Source organism: Rhamphochromis longiceps, linkage group LG4 (assembly GCF_057381845.1).
Source record: "Rhamphochromis longiceps isolate RC_006_pf linkage group LG4, R_longiceps_female_GT1.1, whole genome shotgun sequence".
Classification (NCBI taxonomy): domain Eukaryota; kingdom Metazoa; phylum Chordata; class Actinopteri; order Cichliformes; family Cichlidae; genus Rhamphochromis; species Rhamphochromis longiceps.
In genome coordinates, this window is record NC_140560.1 from 30,605,396 (window position 1) to 30,633,153 (window position 27,758).

The 27,758-nt window shown below is 41.6% G+C and overlaps 1 protein-coding gene across 1 annotated transcript in view; it reads left to right on the forward strand.

Annotated features, from left to right (window-relative positions):
- Window positions 1–27,758, forward strand: part of znf385c (zinc finger protein 385C) — a 156,521-nt gene that overhangs the window by 50,655 nt on the left and 78,108 nt on the right. The window contains exon 2 of the mRNA XM_085404450.1: window positions 11,457–11,786. Within this exon, the coding sequence (XP_085260576.1) occupies window positions 11,459–11,786 (328 nt within the window). The 5' untranslated portion in view covers window positions 11,457–11,458. The remainder of the gene's footprint in view (window positions 1–11,456; window positions 11,787–27,758) is intronic.

Consider the following 27,758-nt stretch of genomic DNA (forward strand, 5'->3'; position numbering starts at 1 on the left):
CATCGGCTAACTTTGGAACACTTGAGGTAGACGGATGTTTGAACAGTAGTGTAAAAACTGGACTGGTCTGTTTTTTTGCGGTCGAGAAATAAATGGGCCACACTAGATGGAGTCAGCGTATTCAGTGCGGTGGTTGTGTGCCTTTTGAAAACTGTAAAAGCTGGTGTTTGGCATCAGTTTCACCTGCTATGCTTGACCGAGTGCATGACAGTAACTCTGGAAGGGAACTGTGTCATTGAATAATAAGAGTTGAAAAGCACAAGGCACAGAACTTGTTCTTGCGAGGTAATAAATACAAGGCAAAACTCGGTGGAAAAGAAGCGAGTGAACAATCGTACAATGCAAAATCTTTATTTGTCAGGGTTGTAACAGATGAGTATCTGATGCTTTATAGCTGCACAAATCAAAAATACCAAGTTGCATCCTTTATTGAACTTTAACAGTTTTCAAAACAGCAGTGTGCATACAGCTGCAAACTGGTGAGCAGATGTTTCTTCTCATCCTTTGATCGACGTGGAACTAAATAACTCCTACATGCTCATCTTTACGGCTCCATTCATTCCACCTTTTCTACGTTCCTCTCTCAAGCACCATTTTGAAGTACTAACATTTCTGAGTGAAATCTCAATGAAAGGATTAAATTCCACTTGAGCTCTGTTAGGAAAAGCTGTAGATTACCCTCTCCATTGTGTAGTTTTCTTTTTTGTTTAATAGTGCACACAATTCACGTTTATTTCCACTGTGACTTAATGCATCTGGCTTATTCGGCGCGCATAATTTAACGAAAGGGGGGTAACAATCCATATAGGATGTCACGCTCATATAGTCTTTTTGACATGTTGCTATAAAATCCCCCCAAAGCACGAAAAGAGAAAACTGACTTTTTCTTACATCCTAAAACAATACGAAAGTCATCCATCACTGTACATCCAAAAACATAAATTTTAATTTTGCTCATGTCCCTGTAAGCTTGAACACAGTCTGATTCAACAAACAAGGATGAGAATGTGTATTTCACATAACTTGAAACCATCCGGCACATATTAATAGCTGCTTCCTGGGGGATGTGTCTTTGAGATGCAGAAAGAGAAAAGTTAAGACAAAGATTGACTGACTGTTTGAAAGATAAAACCATGTAAAGTAAAACAGAATAAGAGATAAAAAGAAAAAAAGGAAACTCCAGTTTTTGTTGGTTGCTATAAAGTTTGCATATTACTGTTTGAAACTTCTGTTTATGCTACAAAAAAGAGGTGCTTCTGTGGTTACCAAAGAGTACATGGAAATGTTGTGAAGTAGATGAGGTAACACAACGAAAAGGAAATCCTAATTTGGCAAGATGTGTATTTGTCATGGCCCTGGGTCGTGCGACCCAGTGTTTTGTGTTTAGTCTATTTTGATGTTTATTGATTGTTTAGGTTCATTAAGTTAGTCCAGCCATCTGTATATACCACCCTTGCATTACGTCTCCCTTGCCCTTCGTGTGTTCATGTCTGTGTGTCTTGTACTGTCAAGTTCATGCTGTCAGTTATGTCACCTCCCCCTGTACTACGTCTCCCCGGTTCATGTCTCATGTTTCCTGTTTTACTTTGAAGGCCTGCATTCACTGTCAGTGTATTCAGTTTCACTCCTCCTGTCCTGTCGTTAAGTTCATGTGTGTCAGCTGCGTTCCCATGTGTGGCCACTTCCCCTGATCATTCCTCATGTGTATTTAGTCTCTGTGTTTCATGTAGTCTGCGTCGCGTCGTCTGTGTTCCCACCCTCCATGTTTCCATGCCCGGTCTGTTGTATTCATAGCCTTACCTTAGTTCATTCCCAGTTTAGGTTTCTGTTTAGTTATTGCTTTTGAGCTGCCCTTATTCTTGTTTGTTTCTCTTGCGTTACCAGCCACAATAAAAGGCTCGCTTTTGTTTAAAGTTTACTCCCGTGTCACTCGTGTCTGCACCTGAGTCCTCCACGCACTCTCCACACGGTCTGCCCCGGCGGTCCGTGACAGTATTAGGATATTTGCTTAAGTCTCATAAAACAAGACTGAAATAACTAGTGTTATGCAGATCCTTATTTTTAATGAAACAACCAGCTCCTTAGACCAGACACAGACTTGTGTCATTTGTAACACATGAATGCAAATTTGAAACTTTGGGTTTTCTCACTTTGCTTATCTCTCTCCCACCAGCCGCTTACAGGAAATTGTTTGTTTTTTTCATACTGTTGACAAGCGCTTGAGCACAGAGGCTCACCGGATTGTTGCGGTAGGTTGTTTACACTGCAATAGAAATGGTCTGCTTTGAAAAACTTTTAAAAGCAAGCAAATGTACAAGCGGTTTAATTTACAAGACGGTTCAAATGACAAGAAGTAAACATGATAATTGGTCTTTATGAAGTTCTGCTCGGTGGAGATACATCACAAGAAAGCTTGTAAACTGTTACCACATCCCATATCTTTCACAAAGGCTATGACAGACATGATATGTCTTAGCTTGTCATTTTGGATATCTTATAATATAAATATCTTTAATGCTGTTAACCTCATGTAACCGCATGTAAACCTTGTAGGTTTTAATAAGAAATCAGATTTTGTCCTGTCCAAGTTCTCTTTTGAGGTGTAACTGATCCCCCACTGATGGGATCAGCGTGATGCTGTATAAATAATTATACATATAATATAATAAATTTCCCCTGTTTTTTTTCTTTTTTGCAAACAAACACACATTCATTGCCAAACAAACACACACACACAAACAGAGTGAACAAATGCCCTCCCTGTGCGCTCCCAAAGAACTGCTGCAAACAGAGATTAGAGAAAACACATCAATTCATGTGCCAGTGCTCTTTATTTACTCTCGGGCTTGGGTTTGGGGTGATAGGGACTGCAAACACTCTGTCCTAGCTTTCGACTACTGAACTAGCCATACAACAGTTGAGGTTTCTTTCTCAGTAAGCACTGCACTGATTCCTGTATAATTACACTCATTAGAGGACCGCAGCCTGGACTTTACATAATCAACATTGATGTGCTGGGCACAAAGACATGGACCTCAGGCCCGTTCTGTAGTTGCAGTAATGACAATACAGTCATCGTGACAGTAATGATACTTTGATGATGCCAATTACTGGAGAAAATAACCCCCCTCTTAATTCATCCTGACCAAACTGGTTTCATAAAAGGTAGGCACTCATCAACAAATACACGTAGATTACTTAATTTGATAGACTACTCATACAGTAAAAACCTAGAAACTACAATATTCTCTTTAGACGCAGAAAAAGCATTTGACAGAGTTAACTGGAAATTTCTATTTGCAACTTTACACAAATTTGGTTTTGGATCCTCTTTCATAAACTGGTTAAAAATATTATATAATTCCCCAACAGCTTGTGTTAGAACAAATGACCAGACATCCTCCAGCTTCTGTCTCTTGAGGGGCACCAGGCAGGGATGCCCACTCTCCCCTTCACTATTTGCAATTTTTATTGAACCACTAGCAGCAGCAATTAGACAGAATTCAGTAATTAAGGGCATAAAATGCAAGAACGTGGAACATAAAATCAGCCTTTATGCGGATGATGTGTTACTCTTTCTCCAAAATTCACAAACCAATATCTCTGGGGTGATTGAATTGATAAACTCTTTTGCAAGAATATCAGATTACTCAATTAACTGGTCAAAATCTACAGTCCTACCGATTAATTGCTCCTTCCATAATTCCTCTTCTACACCACTGCAATCGGGAAATATAAAATATTTAGGTATTAATGTTTCTCCCAAGCTTGCAGATCTAACTAAATTAAACCATATCCCACTTTTAAAGAAGGTAGAAGATGATCTGGCTAGATGGAAATGTCTACCCATATCACTCATGGGAAGGGTTGCCGCTATAAAAATGATGGTCTTACCAAAAATAAATTATTTATTCTCAATGATCCCAACTAAACCGCCACAAGATTGGTTCAGATCTCTAGATTCATGTATGTCCAAATTCCTTTGGAAAAATAAACCCCCACGTATAAGCTTAAAAACACTACAAAAGACCAAGGATAAAGGAGGACTAGAACTGCCTAACTTTCAGCACTACTTCTTAGCCAACAGGCTTCAGTTTATCTCAGGATGGCTAAAACACACCCTCTTAGATGAACCTTGGCTAGATGTAGAACAAGCACTCTGCAATAATCTAGAGATCTCAGACCTACCATTTATCAGCTCAAACATCCAACGACATGAATGCTTTAAAAGCATCAACATCAGCTCTTCTCTGACAGCATGGTGGGAGTTTCTAAAATTGACGGCGTCTTCATTAATCCCATGCAAACGTACACCTATCTGGAACAACCCTGACATATTACAAAACAATAATATGATAAACTTTTCAGATTGGAGTGATAAAGGAATCAAATATTTAGAACATATACTAGAAGGAACAGAATTTATTTCATTTGACGGACTAGTTACACAATATGGGATCAACAAGAAAAGATTTTTAGAATATCAACAAATTAAATCCATAGTAAAAAAGAAATTTAAACCGGGTCAAGTTGAACTACAAACACCACCAAGTGTGGTTCAATTTCTTACTCTTAAACCCCCCAAATTACTATCCAAAATATACAGAATGCTTTCTAAAACAGATGAATCAATATCACTTCCTATTGCAAAATGGGAAGCGGATTTATCAGTTAACTTAGACCAAAACTTCTGGTCTCAGATTTGCTTAAAAACCTTTCATCTAATTAGAAATCTCAGTCTTCAATTAATTCAATACAAAATATTACATAGAGTGCACTATACAGGTCATCGGATGTTCAAGATGGGCTTTTCGTCTACCAACAACTGCTCACACTGCCAAACCAATTCACCGGACAATTATATCCACGCTCTTTGGTTCTGTCCACCAGTTCAGAAGTTTTGGCGCGAGATATGTGAAGACTTATCGAAGTGTCTGAAATGTAACATTTCAACTTCCCCCTTAGTGTGTTTGTTGGGCAGCTTAGATAATGTCACTTCAGAAAAGAATATCGCCCATATGGTTTTCACTGCCCTATGCATAGCCAAGAAAACAGTCCTCATGAACTGGAAAAATAAAAATAATCTTAATTCTAACCAATATAGAAATTATCTATTAGATTACATTAGTCTTGATACAGCCTCTGCCACCACATCAGATCAATTGCTCTGGGCTCCTTTGATCAGCTCCATCACCTAGTGGGGGTGGGGGGTCATAGTTTGGTCCCGCCTTCACTGTTGTGATTGGTGTGGGGGTAGGGACAGGCTTAGGGCGTCGGGGGGTTCCCCGGAGGCATCTTCCTTGGGGGGCTCAACCCGGGGTAGCGGTCATGTCCGGTTAGGGGCTCTGTTGGCTCTCAGGTGACTGTTTCCTCGCGGCTGCGTGCAGCGGGGCTAGGGGAGGGTCTGTGCTGACGGACGTGGGTTACTGACCTGGTAGCCTGGCTGCCCCTGGGTGGGTCCGGGATGGGCGTGAGGTTCTGGGGGCGCTCCGTCTCTGGGCTGGGACCCGGACCGGGCCTCGGGGGCTTGGGTCCTGGTTGGTGTGTTGCCGGGGTTGTGGGCGGGTGGGTGCATGGGGGCCCAGCCCTGGAGCAGGGTGCCGCCGGTGCGTCGAGCCACCTGGGGGGCTCTTCAACTGGTGGGGGAGATTGTCACATCTTGCAGGAGCTTTCCTCTCCTCAGGAGCTCCCTCTGCAGGAGGGGGAGATACAGGAGAGGTGGAGGAAGATCTCAGCCTGGGTGTTTATTGTCTTATGTAGTCTGGAAGATGAGTGGATGGTGGGGTGGGTGCAGTTTTCTCTGTGGTGGGGTTGGGTGGACTGTCCCGGGCTCTGTGGGGCCGGGCGGCGCTGCTGCACTGGGCCCGGTCTGGATGGGCCTGGGCCCCCTTTCCCTGGCGGGTCGCGGAGTATGGGGGTGCCTACTGGGGGTCACTTGCCCCTCCCTTCCTCCCTCCCCATCTCCAGCTGCCTCCCTCTTCCTGCTCCACCACAACCACCCACACATGCAGGGCCTTGGAGTAGGGGTATGTCACCAGGGTGCAGAGGAGGCTACCCCCCCCCCCCCTCTGTCCCCCCTCTGTCCCCTTCTGGCTGCCTCTGCCTCAATTTTATCCCACAACTTAGACATTCACATTACTCACACTCTCATTACACATACATATAGGATCTTGGGGGTGGGCACGATACACGGAGTCCAAAGTACCATCAGGGTGTACACCCCACCCCTGGCATCGTTGCCCACCTCTCAATTTTAAATACACGTAGACATTGAGGGCTAGCAGGAGGGACCATGCGCTTACCTGCTGCTCTCTGGCAGGTAGCTCCAAGCCCTCCTGGGTTTTAAATGCACCTTAGAACACACATGCATCAACATTACAATGAGCGGGTGGAGGGAGGTTTGGAGTCTTCTCTCACCCCCGTTCTCTGCGACCTGCTGGAGCAGGGGGGCTAGGAGGAGGAGTTGGCCGTCCGACTGCGGTCTGGAGTGTGGAGCCTTCCTGCTGCTGCGGAGTCGGGGCGGTCTGCCTCCCCCCACCGCAGGGAAAAGGGAAACACCACCTGGGTCTGGGTGCAGTTCCCCCCTCCAGGGGCGGGGGCACCTAGACCCGGTTTGTAGAGTACGCTTGGGGAGTGTGATCGTGTGTACAACGTCTCTTTATGTCTGTCTCCACGTTGGTTGAGTGTGGAGTAAGTGCATATGAGAGCATGAGGGTGGGAATGGATGTTTGTATCTGTGTGTGCCTGTATGTCTGTGTCTATATGTCAGGTTGGGTGTCAGGCGCCACCTCTCTGGGGACATCTCAGGCCCTCCAAGGTTTGGAGGCCTATCTCCCCCTACCACCACTTCCCCTGCCAGTGGCGGACCCCCTCAGACATCGGTGCGTTGGTGGTTCTTTGTGTCCGGGGATGGGCGTCCAGGTACACACCGGCTCACTCCTTGGCGGCCGCTTATCGGGGCCTGGAGCCTGGGGCTTGCTCGGGCCACTTCGGAGGTGGGGTGCCCCCGGCCTCTCGGCCTGGGGCTCGGTCACTCAGGCGCAGCTGGCTGCCGGCGGAGCTCACGGGCGCGTCACTGCAACTCCCCCTGGCTTCTGCTCCGCGGCTGCTGAGTGAGCCCTCATCTGGGACTCTCCTCAGCTCTTTCCGGGACAGTGGCACGGCTGCCCCTCTGTTGGTCTTCCTTGGTCTCTTGTGTTCTGGGGGCCTCTGGATGTCTGGAGTTTTGATCTCCTCCACACCTGCTTCACGCCCTGGAGGACGGGGCTGTGGCCCCCCCACACCCTCTAGCAGATTATTACATGAAGGAACCTTTTAAAAAACAAAAAACAAGCGCGTCCATGCTCACAGGTGTACACACGGGTGATCACACCCACAAACTACACCCTTTTTGGCTCCTACCTCAAAGCACACTGTGTTCTGTTGATCTTATGTGCTGCACAATAATGTTTAACATTTAGTATTTACTGTCATATTCCCATATATCATTGTGATGTTGTTTATTCTATTACTCTTGTTCTCTTCTGCTTGCTTTCTTTTTTCTTTCTCAGCAGGTGATCCAGGTGATTGATATATACATTTTTTTTTCTCTGCCCGTTCTGTTGGTTTTTGTCTTTTGCCCTTCTCCCCCGTCCCTCTTCTCAGCTGTTTCTCTTTCCCTCTTTCTTTCTCCCCTTCTTTCCCCCAGTCAAGTCTGTCCCGTATTCAGTAAGTGAAAATAAAATAAACAATAAAAGGTGAATCAAATGGACCATTACGGCAAGGCTGGGATGGTCAGTTTGGTAAAGTAAATCCGTTGGGCATCTTTCTTTGCCTTTAGACAACAATTCTGATGGCAAAAGAGCCAAACGGGACAGGCCAAAAAAAAAAAAAAAGATGATGCCAATTATACAAGAGACTTTGTTCTGTCTTTACCAATCTCTCCTCACTCTTTCCATGTGTTTCTTTCTGCCTCCCTGGCACCACTGACCTCTATAATAAATGCTCTGTGCTTTAGTTGATTGTCAGGAGGATTTTGATCCTTCCCCATCTGAAATGCATCAGACAGGGAAATAGATTATCCCCTTCTGCAGTCATTTTGCTTACAGTCCTTGCTGTCAGGATTGCTTTATGCAAGAAATCTGGGCTATTGATATTTTGTATCCAATTATTTAGACAGGAGTCTTTTTCTTCTACTTCATTTCCTTTTATTTTTTTAATCTCCTCTTACCCAGTGAATGCACGACATCTCCGCATATGTGTGTGTGTGTTGTAGCTGCTTTAATGCTTGTTAGCTTGATTAGATTATTTTCATTTTTTTTTCAGTTGTGTTTGTTGCGTTGCTAAGATGAGTCCATGTGGTTTTGACAGCAGATTCAATATATATTTTATAAATTTTAAATGCTTGTGTTTAGTTTGCAATTTCTGCATGTTTGATGAATTGCTGCCCTTTACTAAAAAAAAAAAACTGAGGTCAGCATATGTTTGTGTTTGTGTGTGCAACTGTACACATGCATGGTTTGTGTATAGCCATGCCTGTACACATGCATGTCTGTCTCATGGCAGTTTGAACTGGATGTGGAACATGTAACTTGCATGCAAATCTCTGCTTCCAATTGGCTTCACTTGTTGTCAGTATTCCCCTCTCATCAGGGTGATTTAAGAGCTGCTAACTGCCATGCAGTATTTGCGCCGGTCCATCTGGAAGCCAGTTTCTGCCTGAACCAGAATGCCCCCATGCCAACTGTGGCCACAGAGGATGGGTGGGGGAGCTGTCTGAGGTGGGCCAGTGGTTAGGGCTGGTTTAAGCTGGGGAAAGTGCAACAGTATTTCAGGATCAGCGAGCAGCGGACGTAAGATCGTAAATAGAGTTTTTATTGCTGAGCTGCTATGCTGGGTGAGCCTCAGTCTTTCAGCAAGATCGTAGCAGTGATTGATGTTTCCAATGTGCCGAGGGAGGAGGCTGTGCAGCGTGGGGGTGCATCAGACAGCGGAAACGGCGGACATGGCAAGGCTGGCAGAGCCTCCTGCCCTCCCTCATTTCCCCTGGGTTACCCCCTGACAATCTCCTGTCCTGTGTCAGCCTACAGATCTCTGTGTGGACACGGCATGGACTCTTGTCTCACACAGCTTCTACCTTGAGCTGGAAGTGTCTTTAAAGTCACTGCAGGATATTCAGTACAAACAGACTCACATACTCACTGTTGAAAAAGCTGGAGAAACCTTTTGGTCCTGGTGCTGCTGTTCATGAAAGTAGCTGGTTCTGTCCATTGTCCTGTATCATAACATTGACAGAGAAGTAAGGGACACCGGTGAGTGTTGTTAGAAGTGAATTCCTTGAACAACCCTGTATGTACTTAAAAGCACGAGACAATCTGCAGCCCTGTTTTTCCAAATATAGATGCACTGAAAAGCTTAAGAGCATGCAGCCTAGAGATTCCGGGTTTCTTCTTCTATTTTAGTAACACAACAAAGCTGACTGAATTAGCTGTGAAAATCTGTGTAAGATCAAAATTACACAGTTAAATGAAAATCTCACTTTTATAACATACACAGAGAATTTCAAATATTTCTAAATAAAAAAAACTGTCTTACGTACATCAGTCTTACGTGTGTCAAATCCCTATATAAAGGTTTTCTTCATAGCTGTATAACCAGATGACTCATGTTCAAAATGTAGATAGTGTAGCAGGTAGAAATACGTTCCTTCTGTGAGCTTGGCCATTTTTATGTGTCATGCTACATACATTTCCACTGAAGCTCTAAAGTTAACTTTATTCACATAAAATTAAAAATAATTTTTAACATACAGATCTGTGCTACACTGGTCTCTATGGTAACAGTCATGCCTGCATGATCTGAAAGCATGGTCTGCATAAGGTCACAATCTACCTTTGCAGAATTGTCCGGCTGAAAAAAAATAAATGTATATATGAATGTTAGGATTCTTTAATGGTCTGTAAGGAAATATCTTTTGCAAGGGTGCAATATGCTCTCTATGTGTTCTGCATGTCTTCACTAAGGTTCTTGTTTTTACAACCTTGCTAATTTAGGGTGACTAGTTGAGTTGTCTGGCAGGAGTGAGAAGGTTGCGTGGTTAAGGACTACAGAGATTTTTTTTCATTCAGTGCCAGAGAGCAGCATTGCTCAAAGCTTTTGAGAAAACATCTGATGGAGCCTCTTGAGTGCTCCCAGATTGGCAATGTGAATAGCAGCTTTCATGGAGGCTGCTTGCTCTAATGTGTTTTTGAGTACTGTGTGTGTGTGTGTGTGTTTGCTCACATTTGTGTGTCCTTGTGTGAGCATTTTCTCTTAATGCTTGTATGTACGTATGTGTCATAGGTTCAACTTTACTCTTTGCGTATGTGTGTTTGGTGCATGTGTTTGAGCAGTTTGGTTGTTTACATAAATAACTTGAGGCGGAGGCAAAAAAGCCAGCAGCAGAAATGCACAGCTGGGTGTGTTTCAGGGACATTTTACAGTGGTGATGGCTCAATCCTTCACAGAGCTACAGTAGAGCTACCTTTTCATTTATTTATGTGGAGTGGATGCATATGAAACAAATAGCTCTTATTTTCAACTGCTTTCTTCGGAGAATCTTAATTGTCTCTTTCAATATTTTTGGCCTGCTTATCTTCAGCAGACACATTTACAGAAGTCTCTTTATCCATTTGTACATAGTTCTGGTAAATAAAGTGTTTAATATCCCATATACTTCTATATTTCCTAAAGCTGCTGATGTTGAAGAAATACTGTAGGTTGTATAGTTTATAGTTTTTTTCCCCCTATATGCACCTGTTTGTTCCATGCACAGTTACTTGAAGATCCTGCATAGAGGCAGCATGGTTTCCACTGCAGCATTTTGGCTTGCAGGGGGGGACAGATAGCACTCTGCCATGGAGTCATCCTAAGTGAAATAGCTTGACATAGGAGCCTTACTGTTCCTCTGAGAGTCACACTGCAGCACTCTGTCTCCCCCAAGTGGTACTTCCTTGCACCCCGGACCTCCACCATATGAACAACAGCTGACAGTGTGATCATGCTTGCACTTGTGCCCAGCATTTCTTTTCACACTTTCCTAATCTCTTCATAAATGTCCAAATAAACATCCAGATGAACAGCATCATCTTTTTGGGCTCTTCATAAATGTTTTTTGTTTTTATACACGTGTCACTGTTCAGAGGGTATTTGATTCCACACACTCCTTGACACTTTAGGAATCAAGGGTATTTTTGCAGTTGTCCTCTGCAGCTATCAGGTTTTAAGAGGGTTTTCCTTGCTGGATGGGCCAGGCCAGACCAGACTGTGATAAGTTATTCCATAATGTTTTACACATCTTCTCTAGCCTTCCTCAGAAAGAAAAGGAGGATCCAATGTTTCCTTGGGTTTTGTGTGTATGTAATTGCTAGCCTCTAAGGGTACTTTCTTCCAGTTTGTATTAAACATCTTCTCCATCTTGCTCTTTTCTTCTACCACAGGTATGAAACGTCCGTTCAGCCCGTCGTTGCTGCCAACAATCGAGCTGGACAAAAGGACGGGCAGCACTGAGCTGGTAGTGCAAATGGACAGCGAGCTTTCCTGCAGCATAGGGGATGAGGGCGTACGACCAGATGAGCAATCACCAGGGGGCGCCTTGCATTCTACGCTCTGCAGACCAAAAAGGGAGAGGAAGCAACGAAGCTACACATTGTGTGATGTGTGCAACATACAGCTGAATTCAGCTGCACAGGCCCAGATTCACTACAATGGCAAATCCCACCAAAAGAGACTCAAGCAAGTCAGCAATGGCAAGATACCAAACAACGCAGGTAGGTCTTAAGCGCTGCTTGACTGACCATTTGTTTAAAGTTGCAAAATAAGATATACATGCAGAAAAGTGGATAAAGTCTTTAACTGGATTTTTATAACAGTGTCCAGCACAAGGGTCATGCAGCTTAACAGAATCCCACACACTGTTCATAGCACACTGTCACAAGTTCCTCGTGCCATTCCTCTGTATTTGTGTTGAATAGAAGTTAAACAAATTGGATTCTATTTGGTGAAATGTGTTCAGACACAGCCTTGGGCTGAAGACACAAACACACGCACGGACACAGTAGCATACAAGTAGAGCAGAGCTGAGTGAAGTTAGAAAACAAGAAGCTAATTAAGTGCTGCTTGTGTTTGATGGTTGTGTTCCTGGAAGTGAGTCGGCTGGAGTGAAGTTGGACATTTTTTCATTCTAGTCACAGTCTTGTTTAGAGCTCTGCTGCAGGGAAATCAGTCTCTCAGTTAAATTTGACGTGTTCACACTTTCATTCGCTTCTTTGCTCTGTCTCCAGCCTCGGCAAAAGACGTACATGCGACCAAAACATGTATGCAGACTCATTTATCTCAATAAAAAGAAAATACACAGGGCATTGTGCAAAAGTCTGTCACCTTCGTTTCTTTATAATTTGCCAGGAAAATAGGAAATAGGTTTATTTATTTATTAAAAACATGGAAATAAGAATGGAAATGCAGTATTAATGTGGAAAAAAAAGAGTTGGTACAATGCTTAGAGACTTGAACATCAATATTTGGTATGAGTACATTTATTCTTCAATACAAGCCGAACTCTCTTAGGAAAGGTTTCTTTTAATTTCTTTAAGTAATCTCCAGGAATAGTTCTCCAGGATCCATGGGATGAAATTAGATTCATATTTACTTTTGACAAGATCCCCATCATCATTCGCTGAAACGAAGCCCCGCATTATGACAGAGCCTCTACTGTGCAGATGGCTGTAGATGCTCTTGTGTAATTTGGCATACCTCAGTCTTTTCTCCCAGTGTCCTTTCCTTAAGAATGACTTCTTGACAGACACACTTACACTGAGGCTGTTTCTGATCAGACTTCAGCAAACAGTAGATGAATCAACTAAAGGGCCAAGTGCATCTCTCCGATCCTCTTTCAGCTGATCTTTACTTAACTATGTTTAAGGAAAGGACTTTCAGATACTGTTTTATCAGCTATAGATAGTTTTTTTTTAACCCTTCACTTGTCCAGTTTACTCAAATTCCTTAAGGATACACTGTTCACCATGCCAAGATATGGAAGGTTTTTGACTCTCTTTGCAAATCACCTTGTTAGTGCAAAATTACAATTTTATCTTAGTCAAACTGTGTTATCTTTGGCATTTTTCATAGATTCAGTCTAAAAAAACAAGAACAAGTTATGTATTTTTGCAAAAGGTTCCTACGAACAAAGTGCCTATAGATCTAATTCAAAATTGTGAATTTGCTAAGTTGGCTATTATGTCCGATGAATCCCTTGAATTAGGTGCCCTTTTTATGCTAGAATAATAGGTCTAAGGGGCCAAATGAGTAGAGTTAAAAGTACTGAAAAATCCGCCAATGTCAAAAGAAAAACTTTATAAGATCACTTGGAAGAAAAATGTAAAGAACAGAGGGGTGACTCAAAACTTTTTCTTAGTACTATGAGTTTAACAAAGTTTTGAAACCCAGTTCAAACACAGACTGGCACATCCTTTAGGTGGTTTACATGTAGCAACATGTTAATCATATGAGACAGAAGTCACATTTGTATTCGTGTTGCAAACAGGGAGAACGTTGTGATTATACTTGAGCAAAGCTGGTTTCTGTGCTGGAAGTCTGTCACTGTCCTCAAACAGGTGCAATAGATGATGTGTTTAGATGTGTTTGCATTTGAGCAGGTGTGATTTTGTCACACAAATCAGCATTTGCAAAATTAAGATATGATTACGGTTAGATTTTTCTGAGGAGGAAGAGTAACCTTATCCGAAGAGAGCTCTTTAACAGGTTAAATGTCAAACCCTGAAATGACTCAAGGGGTGTTAAACAGTTTAATCTCCAAGACAGCTGAGGGGCTGTATGCAAATTGCAGATATTCTCAGATGAGACACTGCTCCACCAATAGACCAAAGTGTCATAGCGTCTATTTTTAAACATCTCCCTTCATTACAGCTAAATCATTCTTAAAAATGTTCTGCAAAAGAAAGAAAGAAAGAAAGAAAACGGGATGCCATTAAGCATTTTTTTCCTGCTTAAGCACCCCTTAGCTGATGTTTGAAAGAGCTATCTGTAAAACCCATTAGTGCTCAGCGATGGGAATAACGGCGTTACTAACGGCGTTACTTTTTTCAGTAACGAGTAATCTAACTAATTACTATTTCTATCATTACAACGCAGTTGCCATTACTAACAAGAAAAAGCGGTGCGGTCGCGCTACTATTTTTCAACAAACAGACGGTTGAAGCTGTCTTCACCTTACCGCACATAAGTAATCTGGGTGCTACAGCTTTAAGCAGCTTCGCGCGCTCCCGTGGACACTTTCTGGCAGATGATCACTTTTTGGCACAACACCTGGAGCTAAGAAGGCAAAACAATCACATGAGTGCTGCTGTTTAACTGAGGAAGGATAAAGTAGTCGTGGTAAGCCAATCACATGACCACTTAAAGACAAAGCAACAAGGTGATATATACCAGTGAAAATTGTGTTGATAGGCCACGTAAAACCAGAGTCATGATAAACAATATATACGTGTGTTTTTTCCTGAATAGTTTTGTCACGTTTACTGTCTAAGGACAGCGCTAGCAAGCGCTCTCTGCTTATGACTAAAAAATTTAAAAAACAAAACAAAAAAACAGCCATTTCGTGTTGGTGGAAAAATGCACCATGTCGACCAATCAAAAAAATGATATGGCGACATGACCTTTGGTTGTTTAAGAAGAGGGGGAAGCTTTAGAAGTGATGGCGAGAGAGAGAGAGAGAGAGAGAAAGAAAGACAGCAGAAAAAGAGAGAGAGTTTTGAGATATGAGAGATTTGTGACGTTTAGCATGTTTGGAGTGTGTGTTGTCTTGTGTAGTTAGTGTGCAGTGTTGTGGATAGTTTTGTGTTGTGTGTCAGAACAATGAGGCGACTGCTGTCTCCAGGTAGAAACAGGAGTGATACACCTGCTGTCAGACCTGCAGGTATTAGGCTGTGATGTTCTCCTTTATAGTGGACAGAAATTATTTTTTTTATTTTGGAGTGACACAAATAATTTGTGTGGCATCATATTGAATGCAGAACAGCTGATTGTTCTGTAAATAGTTTGAAATGGTTATTTAAAAAATCAAGGTAAAAGGTAAATGGATGCAAATAACTTTGTTGTTTGCAAAACTTGTGCATAGGATTTTAAAATTAACAATTTATATTTGCACTTAAAGTTATGAAATATGATTCAAAAAACATGTTTGTGGTTGTTACAGTAAAAAATATAACTTTTTCTAATCGGATTTTATGTTTTTGCCTGATTTTAGATCAATTGTGTTAATACAGTATGTCAAAATGAAAACATAACTGTAAATTCAGACACGTGAGGTTGTGCTGAAAAGGATGATACTAAACAAGGCAAAGTAAATAGTTTTTAAAGGTGAAATGTGGAGGGAAAATCAAAAGTAGTTAAAAATGGCCAATTATACCCTGGACCCCAGAGGGTTAAACTTTTGTTTTTTAAAGTAACGCAATAGTTACTTTTCAAGTAATTAATTACTTTTAGAATCTTGTAACTCAGTTACTAACTCAGTTATTTTTTTGAAGAAGTAACTAGTAACTATAATTAATTACTTTTTCAAAGTAACTTGCCCAACACTGTCAGTGCTACACTGGAACCCTTGCAAAATAAAATGTGCGTAAGTTGAAATAATAAGTAAAAGTAATCAACATTAAATCATAGCAATCATAGCAAAAAAATCCAATATGACAGTGGGTTTCCCCAAATTAATCAGCCTTTATCTTTTAGAAAACAATCTGTATATTTCGGTATTTAATGATAAAGTAGCTTCTTAAAATAACATTTAACGTAATTGTTTTCTTTTTTAAGGCAGTAGAGATGGACAGGAAATGAGTGCAGGGGAATAATATGCAGCAAAGGTCCAGCCAGCTGAGAGCTGAACCAAGCACTCAGCTGCTAAGGGCCCATGCGCCATCCTAAACTGTCTGATCAAAAAAGCGTACATAATTTTGGTATTACTTTTCTACAGAGAGGAAGAAACTTTAATTTGGGAATAGTCTGACATTATTTGAGGCTATTTTATTACCTCTGATTATTACTGCACTTTGTTTTTTAATCGGTTTAAGAAATTGGAAAGTACACAGTTAATATGCAAGGTGACTTGAATAATTACACATTTTCTCTTTTTTTTGTAACTAATGTGAAAAGTAAAATCTTTCAAACCCAGAAAATATTTCACTGTTCTTTTTTTTTTTTTTGTTAATAATCACACTCTATCTTAAAGCCTTATGCTGGCTAACCAGTAGCCCTGAGTCTTCAGAGCTTCATGTAGAAGTCCTTGTAAAAGATAAATGACTCATACACTTCCAGAGATATTGATTAGATTAGATTAGATTAGATTAGATTAGATTAGATTAGATTAGATTAGATAGAACTTTATTAATCCCTCGGGTGGGTTCCTCTGGGAAATTCGATTTTCAAAAAAGCACAGCACTGACAGAAGTTACAGAGCTACAGAATATTATATATATATATATATATATATATATATATATATATATATATATATATACATATACACACACACACACACACACACACACACACACACACACACACACATATATATATATAAATACAGAGACAATATAAATAAAATATACGAAGGGGATAAATAGAATAAATAGGAATAAAAAATAAAAATACAAGTGAATTGCACATGAATTGCACATTTCAAGTATGAATTTGCAGTATTGAACTGCAGTTCAAGTAACCACACCATAATTCAGCGATCACATAATATCCTTCAGGGATTTTTCCAAACATGTTTTAAAATTGTATCCAGTTTAATGTAAAATAGTTCTTCATAAATACTGCGTATGAATCAGATTTGGTTTAACCGAGTCAGTTCCACGTTGCTGCAAATACGTCTGGAGACTGAAGCTAATTTGTAGTCATGTGTTGTTTTTGAAGCTCTAAAATATATTTACACAAAGCAGCACTTAATTGCCCTAAATGGCTAAAAAGCTTGCAGGAAATATAAAAAAAAGTTGGTATAGGTGCAAAATCATACTTTAATTTTTGTTCATAAAAGTTTGCCATCTCAGAACTAATTGTTTTAATAGCAAGCCATAAAAAGCCATATTACAAACTGGTTTTTGTCCTCTGGGCTTTAGAAAAGTGTGATCTTCTGTCTTATTATCAGCACACATTTACCAAGGCAGAATCAGTGATTGTATGGAGGGGTGTCGGGGGGCAACATATGGTGCTATCCAGACTACGTCTTTTCCGCATGCATAAGAACAGCACGGCTCTGTCTAGGCTCTAAACCAGCATACCTGGAGCCTGGACTCACATATCAAAATAATTTAACAAATTTTGAAATAATCAACCAAGAGTCGGAGAACAGATGTACAAATGTGAGGAATAAAATAAACGAAAACTTTTTTGACAGTTACTTTACAGATAAATGTGTGTCTTTAGTTTGGATCTATTTTTATTAAAAGGGGATACATTCTCCCTTACATGAACAACAGACTGCAAGTCACATGTCAGCTGTCAGCTTAGGTCTTTGCTGTGCGCTGAAGTGCAACTTTTATCATAAGACATGCTGTAATGCAAAGTGTTTGATCATTTGGTCTTTGATGCCACCAGCTTTTTAAGGTTAGAGACAGCTGTCCAGCAAGCATCGAGCACACCTGATAAATTCTACAGTAGTATGCACCCAACACTTTATCGTACACACAAGAAGCTACATGTTGTTTACTTTAAATTCCCAGTTTTGGTACACTGGTGCATGTGATTCATACACACACACACACATATATAGTTTGTGACTCTGTGGCTGTGTGTTTATGTGTTGTTTTAGGTGTTGTGTGTATTAGTCAAACAGCACGCTGAATTGTTGTGGTGTGCAGATTCTCTCTGACATGCAGTCACAATCACGCAGCCTTATCTCTGCTCACCTTCTGCTGACTCCCCGAGGCAGCCAGCTCTGCTGCGTCCTCAGCTCCAGCACAGCTATGCTGCGTTTCTGTGTGTCTGTGTATGTATGTGCACATCCTCCTCATCTAGTTCAGATATTTTTAGATTTCTTAAATGTTACACAGTCTGTAACTCAGAGTGTGGAAATATAAAAAAGAGGCTTTGACGCTCCTGATTCTGTCAGTCTGCATATGTACAGTATCTGTGTTTGGTGTAGATGTTTATAGGTTTATTGCATAGATAAAGAATATAATATTTAAATAAGAGTGTATGTAAGTGTGTGTGTCTTTGTCTGTGTGTTACTTGCAGCGAATCTTCTCCATGTCGGCGTGTATTTCCCTCCCTCCATGCTTCACTGAGCTGACATGAGTCCAAGCTCTCTTTTTTCTCCTTCCTGTCTCCCCTCCTACCTCTTTTTTCTTCCTCTCCCTTTCTCTGGCATGGATGCTGGACATGTGGGGCAGCTAGTCATACTGAAAGATGAATGTGCCAGTGATTAAGAGAGTCCTCTCTGTTATCATGGGCAATAATATGTAGAGAAGCTTGCTGACAGGGCTGAATGAAGAGAAATAGTCCAGATGTTTGGGTGACAATGGGAGTTCAGGTGCAAATTTATGCGCTTTAGTGTTCATTTTTATGGAAATGTTCCATAATGATATTAAAAATTCATAGCGAATACTCATGTGTTTGTTTTGAGATTGAAGAATTACTTTACTGAAGATGAAATAAAGTAAACAGCTCAACAAGAAGTGAACTTTTTAAACTCAATATTTTTTAGATGTCATGGCTCTTTTATGACTCCTAATGCTGGCTATATTTCATTCTGTCTATAGAGAAAAACGGCTACAATGCTTGCAATATTTCAATGCCACAGAGAGTTTTTTAGTCAAAAGTACTCTTGGTGGATACATATTTTACACATATTGATGCATGTATGGAAAATATTACTACTACTACAACTAAGGCTGCATTTCTAAGTCAAGCAAGGTGAAGCTTGTTTCATCATTTCAAGAAAATTTAGCCAGATTGTCACGTAAGCCAAATCTTTTTTAAAAGTAAAAGTACAAGACAAAAGTCCAGCTAACAAATGTAACACATATTCTTTACATCAAATCACGTTAAATATTTAAGGTGCAGATGTGTAGGAGGTTTACCTCTGCTTGATCCATATCATATGCTTGCTATGAACCTGTATTGAGTGCATATATGTGTAGAAAGAAGCTTGTTGACAATAACCTGTTAAAAATATAATTATGACCTCTAACTTTTCCTACATCCCTTCCTTTACAAGTCTATACTATAACTGTATTTTTTGTTTGCTTATGAATTTGCTATTGCAACAATTCCCTGTTATACGCCTCAACGCTTTGACAATAAAGGCTCAGACAGCATATCATGTTGCAGAAATTAAAGTTGCAACAAAACATAATCTGGTCAACACAACATTAGTAGTCCAAACTAGCTTTACGCTTCTATTTAAATTGAATAGCAATAGTTTTGTGAAGTCAATAAAAACAAATGAAGTTGAATGTTTTGTAAAGGCCAAACAAAAGCTATTGCAAATCTTCATAATTCTCCCACAATCTGAAGTTACTGCAGAACCAGTTATAAGTCCATCGGGTCTTTGACTGCTGAGATGACTGGCATGAAAACAATATAGAATTATGACTTTTATCTTTTCAGGGTTTGGTTAATAGTATTTTAATATGGGGTTTAACGTTCAATGCAGTAGTCTAATAATTAAATATCGGTGAAATGTCTGGCTTGATTAGTGACTACCATCAATCCAGATGTCAGGTTTGCAGCTTTAATTACTGCTTAAACTGGAATAGTGTTTATGTTTGCTGCTGACAACCATGACTGTGTATGATCTATTTTATTACAGGCCTCAGTGATGCATGTAAATGTGTTTTTTTAACTTCAATGTTTTGTTGCATGTGTGTATGTTAGCATGCATAACCATGTGTGCATGCATGTATAAAGCAAATTTCTACTTTGTTTCTCCTCTACTGCTAAGTAGGGAGGCCTCAGATCAACCAGTCCTTAGAGGGAGAAAGGTCCTTAATCCTTTATGCTGTAATTAGTATTGGTATTAATTTCGGCCAAGGACATGCATCAATGTAAGGAGTCAGTCAATTAAAACTTACCCCGCCCCCAAACTTAACTCATTCACTGCCAGCCATTGGCAGTGAATGAGTTAAACCCATTGACTCATTCACTGCCATTGACGGCTATAGACGTCAATGGCAGTGAATGAGTTAAATGCTTCACGCGCATGCACACACACATACTTCCTTGTACTCCCTCGTTTACTTGCAGACCCCCCTCTTTTTCCAGAGCGAATGATGAAATCCTGTTAGAAGGGTCCAGAGGGGGGGATCAGGACTGTGGACAGCACCCTGTCCTGATGTGACCTAGCAAAGCCTGTGGATCCGAAAATCATTCTGACAACACGATGTTCGGCTGTGTGTGGTTGTTTGTGTTTTCTGTTAATCTTCCTTAGCATTGTGAGGCAGCATGAATGTGTCCTACGGATACATCCTCCATGAGACAGAAACCACGCATGATAGAATTAGCATTTGTGTGTGCGTGTGCCTGTGTGTGTATGTGAGGGTTTTTTTTTCTAGTTGTCCTTATCTTATTTGCTTTGATATGTGAACATTTTTGCAGTGTGTGTGTGCGTGTTAGTTTATGTTTGTGTTAGTGTGAGCCTCCTTTTCATGGTTAGACTCTTCATCGCGGTCTCTGTCTGACTCTATCTCTCCGGCTCTGTTTTTAAAAAGCGTGAGGAATTGGATTAAAGGCAAGGATTTTCTGCATGAATGCATTTGCACATCTGCATTTTATTTTTGCGCTGCCTTGCAATTTCGCTATTTTTTCCCCCCTCAACAGACTAAAATTACTTCACTCTCTTTATACATGCCTTTGGACATACATGTACAGACGTTGTTGGTGTGTGGTGTTTATGTAGGGACCGCAGTGTCTACTCTGATCCTTGTACATGGTTGATGTTGCTGCTGGGTTGTTTCTGTGTCTAATTCCAGGAAGCACTTGCTTCAGCTAATGTCATTTCACAGTTCAAGCAAACATTAAAACCTCTCCAGAGAGTATTGTCTGTAACAAAACAAAAAATTATTTGAATAAACAAGAATATCCATCCATCCATCCATGCACTGAAGCACCGCAGCAATTTCCTAATGTTGTAAACCTCAACATCTGGCAATAAACCCATTCTGATTCTGATTCTGATTCTGATCCATCCATCTTCATCCGCTTTGTCCGGGGCCGGGTCGCGGGGGCAGCAGCCTAAGCAAAGAGGCCCAGACCTCCCTCTCCCCAGCCACCTCCTCCAGCTTGTCCGGGGGAATACCAAGGCGTTCCCAGGCCAGCCGAGAGATATAATCTCTCCAGCGTGTCCTGGGTCTGCCCCGGGGCCTCCTCCCGGTGGGACATGCCTGGAACACCTCACCCAGGAGGCGCCCAGGGGGCATCCTTGTCAGATGCCCGAACCACCTCAGCTGGCTCCTTTCGATGTGGAGCAGCAGCTGCTCTACTCTGAGCCCCTCCCGGATGGCCGAACTTCTCACCCTATCTCTAAGGGAGAGGCCAGCTACCCTTCGGATGAAGCTCATTTCTGCCGCTTGTATCCGCGATCTCATTCTTTCGGTCACTACCCACAGCTCGTGGCCATAGGTGAGGGTAGGGACGTAGATCGACCGGTAAATTGAGAGCTTCGCTTTTACACTCAGCTCCCTCTTCACCACGACGGACCGGTGCAGCGTCCGCATTACTGCAGCTGCAGCCCCAATCCGTCTGTCGATCTCCGGCTCCCTTCTCCCATCACTCGCGAACAAGACCCCGAGATACTTGAACTCCTCCACTTGTGGCAGGAACTCATCCCCGACCCGGAGTGGGCACTCCACCCTTTTCCGGCTGAGAACCATGGCCTCAGATTTGGAGGTGCTGATCCTCATTCCCGCTGCTTCACACTCGGCTGCGAACCGTTCCAGTGCGAGCTGGAGGCCTTCACCCGATGAAGCCAACAGAACCACATCATCTGCAAAAATCAGAGATGAGATTCTGAGGCCACCAAAGCGAAAGCCCTCCACCACTTGGCTGCGCCTAGAAATCCTGTCCATAAAAATTATGAACAGAACCGGAGACAAAGGGCAGCCCTGGCGAAGCCCATCACCCACCGGGAACGAGTCCGACTTATTGCCGGCAATGCGAACCAAGCTCTTGCAACGGTTGTATAGGGATCGAATGGCCCGTAGCAATGGGCCAGACACCCCATATTCCCGCAACACCTCCCACAGGACACCCCGAGGGACACGGTCGAATGCCTTCTCCAAGTCCACAAAACACATGTAGACTGGTTGGGCAAACTCCCATGCACCCTCAAGTATCCTGGAGAGGATAAAGAGCTGGTCCAGTGTTCCGCGACCAGGACGAAAACCGCATTGTTCCTCCTGTATCCGAGGTTCGACTAACGGACGAAACAAGAATATGTAAAGTACAAATCACTGATAAGCTACAAGGATATATTTATATAGAAAGGGACTTATTTTATAAGCATATCCACAGTTTATCTAAAACACTGTCTTCCATGTCCTTTTTTTTCCTGGTGTGGGTGTTTAAATCTCCTGAAATGTGATGTGGCCGTCGAGTCCTGCACTTTGCCATTTTTTTCCACTCCACCCCCACATCCCCTGTCCTTCTTTCCCCCTGTTCTCCACTTTGCCCCAGGGTCCAGACCTCTGTGTGACGGCAGTTCAGATTCTGGGAAAAGGTCGACAGGCATACCAGGCTGACACACAGGACCCACTGGAGCAAAAGAAACGTGAGGTGTGGCTCTTACCGGGCCACAGAGAAAGGGTCACGTTTCTCAAATCATCCAATGTCTGTGTTTACTCAGGTTCTGACAGGTTGACTGGCTGTGTCTGCAGAGAAGGCCAAGCGATTCTCGCTATCAGCCCCTATCTGCCCTGTCTGCTACACAGACCCGTACAGCCACAGCTGCCGCAGACATATCTGCTAGATGAGTCGTACCGTTTGCCAGTTTGCTAAATGTCAGAAAATATCAGGCGGTTTTCAACAGTATTTTGTCATTTTGGTCACCTAGCATGACTCTTTTTTGTTTTTCTTATTTATCATTGCCCTCGTTTTGTCTGGCCGTGTGCTTGTTTTTTATTCTCCATTGTCAAACAGAGTTAAACCGCTGGTCTTTTCAGTGTAATATATGTAAGCATATTACAGAGAAATGCTTTTTCCTTCTCCCTGAACATACAGTGAGGAACATCAGACATGTTGTAGATTTTAAGTAAAATCAGGAAATGTACTATACAACCCAGTGAGCTGTCTTTTTTGGACAATTTTGCCCTCTTCCCCCACTGGCTCTTTGCTAAAAGACTCATGAAAGGCATTCTTTCTGAGCAGAAAGGAGTCCCTTTAACCCCCCCTCATCTCACCTCCACCTTAGCCATCATCTGTTCCCCATCATTACAGGCCTTTGGAAAGGCAAAATTACAGCAGAGTGGCATATTACCAGCTGTATCTAAGGGCAGGAATGGAGGTTAGAGAGGGAAAAGGTAGTCTGGAGTAAAGGGGAAATAGAGATGAGCAGGAGTAATAAGGAAGATGGGGGTTCTAAAAAGGGAAGAATCACATCAGCAAGACTGAGACAGAGAAAAGCTTAGGAAAGAGGCTGACTTGAACAGAGAGAGTGGGTGGTATGTGTGAGAGGCAGACGTAGACAAACACTGTCATTTACAGAGCGAGGCAGAGCTGTCTGCTAATGGACACATGATATATGGCCACAGAAAGTTTGCAGTTCCTCAGAGTTCCCAAAGTTCACATATACCTCCAATTCTTCACAACCAAGCCTTCAGACACCAGAAGCGTCTTTGCAGAAGGTCATTGCATTTTTGTCCAGAGCATTTTATAGTATAATTTGGGGGGAATTGGAGCTAATCTCATGAGAGGCCTCGTGTCACATCGAATGAGAGGAAGCAACTGCAAAGTAGTCTGACAATGTTGGAGCGTTTGCTAGTGCATGGAGCAGTGGAACTCTAGAGACCCTTAGTGTGTCATACATAAAACTGAAGTAGACAAGCTTTTGTAAACAGATGTAAACTAGGCGGAATGAGAGGAAAGTGAGGGTGAGGGGAGGGCATGTAGCACACACACGGTCATAAACGCATATCTTTTTGCCTGTTTCATATCGCATCTGCATACAGTAACATCTTAGCATTGTTATTTTACGAAAATTAATAACTGTCATCAGATACAACATATTAATGCATCAATATACTACCTGCAGAATAGCAGTCTTTTCTAATTTCTGTAAGTCTTTATGCTGATTGCAAAGTTGGACTTTTAAGGAAACAAAAATGTAGAACTCAGTTCTTATTTTTCATTCTCAGAATTGCATTTTGTTTGCAGTCTGTATAAGATGTGATGCATGATTTGTCATGTTTAAATTTACCACAAAAGTTCTCAAATTTAAAACGGGTACAGGGGGGGTAGACTAAATACTTTTTTTTGTTGAAAAAAGTAATATTTGGTTTAAAAAAATTCCCCTCAACTGTTTTGTTGCTCCACCATTACTGCCTGACTTCTCAATTTACCTGCAGGTCTGTATGTATGCCACTTTTATGCAAATAATCCTAGTTCCCTCATAGCATGGCCAAAGCGGACTACTACAGCTCCTTCTGACAAACACACACATACACGCACACACACCATGCCATTTAGAGAGCGAGGGAGGCAACTCATGGATGATTTTCATTGTTATTCATGTATTAATTTATTCGCTCATGGCAGACGTGAAACAGGGCTGTAATATGCAGATGTGGGTTTGTTTCTTGATGGGAATTTTCTGGTCCACTGCCTCTAGCTGCCACTAATAATAAAGACAGGCAAGAGAGGTGGAGGAGGAAAGGGGGAGGGAACTGGGGAGAGAAAAAGGGATGAGGGAGAAAATGCAGTTATAGGAGGGAAGGTTAGAGTTGTCAGCATGCCTCCAGTCATACACCGGTTCTCAAACAAATCTTCGACACCCTATACTACATATGCACGCACACACACATACGCACACACACGCATACACACGCGCAGGTGGTGACCAGGTGTGATCTAGCTGTGAATGGTCTTGTCCTTGACATGAAGGTGAGCATGTAGTGTTGTCTTCTCTGTACTGTTGACAAGACTTCTGACCAGCTGCAGGCTGTTGCTCTACTTTCTTTAGCTCGGTAGTAGAAACTGATTTAAAACTGGCTATTCTTCATGATAAGATTAAATCCACAGTTTAATATCATTTTTTTTAACCTCCCACCCAAGAGATAGATATACTGAAAAATATCAACAATGATCTTTAGCAGAAGCTTGCTGAAACATACTACAGTCAACTACTTCTTGACCCCTTCTCAAGAACGGCATTTGTTTTTCAGCTGACAAGAAAAATAAATATCTCCATAATGCAACTAATAAAAAGCTAATGCATTTTTATGTGATGTGTGTGCAATCTGCGTAAGAATATAAGCACTTGTACAAACTATCTTTGTCACTACCAAGACACAAATAGCCAAAGAAATACCCTGTGGGCTGTGAGTCTTGCTGTTTTCTGTGCATGCTGTTGTGGTGTTGCACTGGGGTTAGGCCCTGCAGGGGTGGGGGGGGTCATAGGCGTTGAACATTGGCATGCTCGAGGAGGAATAATGTCAAGAACAAGATGCTAACAGGCCACAAAGGATTTAGTCTATTTTCTTTTGTCGCTGCATGTATAAGAAATATTAACCCCCTCCTGTCTTTCTGATTGAGCAGTAGAATGACAAGCAGAGGGAAAGAAGGGGAGAGAAGTCCAAGCACATTTCATGCAGAATGAAAGTCAAATTCAGCCACACAGCAACATAGCTCCAGGTTGAGCTTTTTAGAGATAAAATGAAAGGAAAAAATGAAAGACCTGTGCCACCATAAAAAAGAGACTAAGATGTAAAGAAACCTGTGATATATACGTGCTGCCGTAATCCTACATCATGGCCAAATATAACATTTAACCTCACAAATTCCAATTAATCACTACATAAATCTGTTTATGCATTTTTTTTCTATCTGAAAATACATTCAGATTCTATTAAGAAACACTCGATATCCTACATGTGCTGCTATATATAATAAACACGCAGGCTTTCTTAAGATAATTTGGTTTTGTGTAGAAACACTGGGAAGCAAGGTGAGTCATATTGGGTTGAAAGCTAAATAACAACAGTGTCAGCCGTACAAGAGGTTTGGCAATCAGCACAGAACGAGCGAGACAGTGAGTGACAAGTGCCAACTAACAAACCTCTAAAGAGTCTGAAAACAGGCAAAAGGTAAACAAAATAAGATTTAAAATCTATCAAGGGTACCATTTGCTGACAAGATTTCTAGGTTTAATCTGCTCCATAAATGAGAAAATAAGCATGCGTCAAGTTTACCCGCACTGTAACTACATCCAGGTAAACATGCGGTGAAAACATTGTTCGGACCTGGCAGATACCCATGGACTAAATAGACGTGAAGAAGTTAAAGAATTGAAAAGGGTAGGGAGGGTGGGGCCCGTAAACGAGAATGACAGCTTGCAGAAGTGGGGGAACCTATATAGATGAGAACCAGAAGGAGTGTGTTTGGAGGCGTGGTCCCGCTCCTGAAATTCTGATACATAATCTCCAATTAATACTAAGGGACCCAAAGTGTGCTTAGAAACTAACCATTAACCAAACTTAACCACTGATACAAAGCAGTATGGATCCATACTTTAATGTTGTTTATGCCAAATTCTGACTTTACCATCTAAATGTTGCAGAAGATATTTTTCCTTTGACCTATTTCTTCACAGACTTCTTCATCGTTAAATCCAAATGAACATTTCTGCCAAATCTGAAGATATTCCCTCGAGTGATTTAGGATGACTTACAACTCCCTAAATATAAATACATATAAGCTTTAAAGCAAAAAATTACTCAAAGAAAAAAATGTGTTTGCATTCAAACAAACTTACTATTAGCTCATCACATGTGCATCCATGTGTGCGTGCATTGCACCATGCAATTACTAACCATTATAAATCATCCCAGTATTTATCGTCAGTGTGATGGACTGAGTACAAAGCTATTAAAAGAAAAGAATGCCACACATGTTAAAAATACATAGCAGAGTTTTAGCTAGCATTTCACTTATGCTAATATTTAGCTTAGATTTACCAGTCAAATAAAATTATAATATTTCTGCATGATGTTTAGAGGACTACAGCAGAGAATGGAAATAATTAAGCAGCATAGCTTAGAATTGTAAATTGCTTGTAAATGGTTATGTTCTGCCATTGTAAACACAGACCTCAAAACATCCATCCTGCATTCTGACGTCTTATTCCCCTCTGATTTGTAGACACATGTGCATGGCTATCTGGAGCTGAAGCCCACAGGCATGCTCCTAGGCCGGAGTCCAAGCCGTGTCAAATCAGCAGAGTCTTCACCAGAGGCCAAATCTGTAGCGTATAATTAGCTTTTAATCAGCACCCTCATTCAGGCGAGCAGTAAAGATTAGCCCAGCTTGGGCTCTGCTTAAAATAAGCATTCATAAATGCGTGCAAAAGCCTCTGACCCATCGCATCCAATCATACACACACAATGCAAAGCTCCCTCCCTGCGGTCTTTTCTCCATTTGCTTTCCCTGCCTTTAAAGCCACTTTTCTTTTCCCTTTCCTCCTTCTGTCTCTTCCCTGAGTTTGTTTTCCATTTTCCACGGATGTTGGTCGACCCATT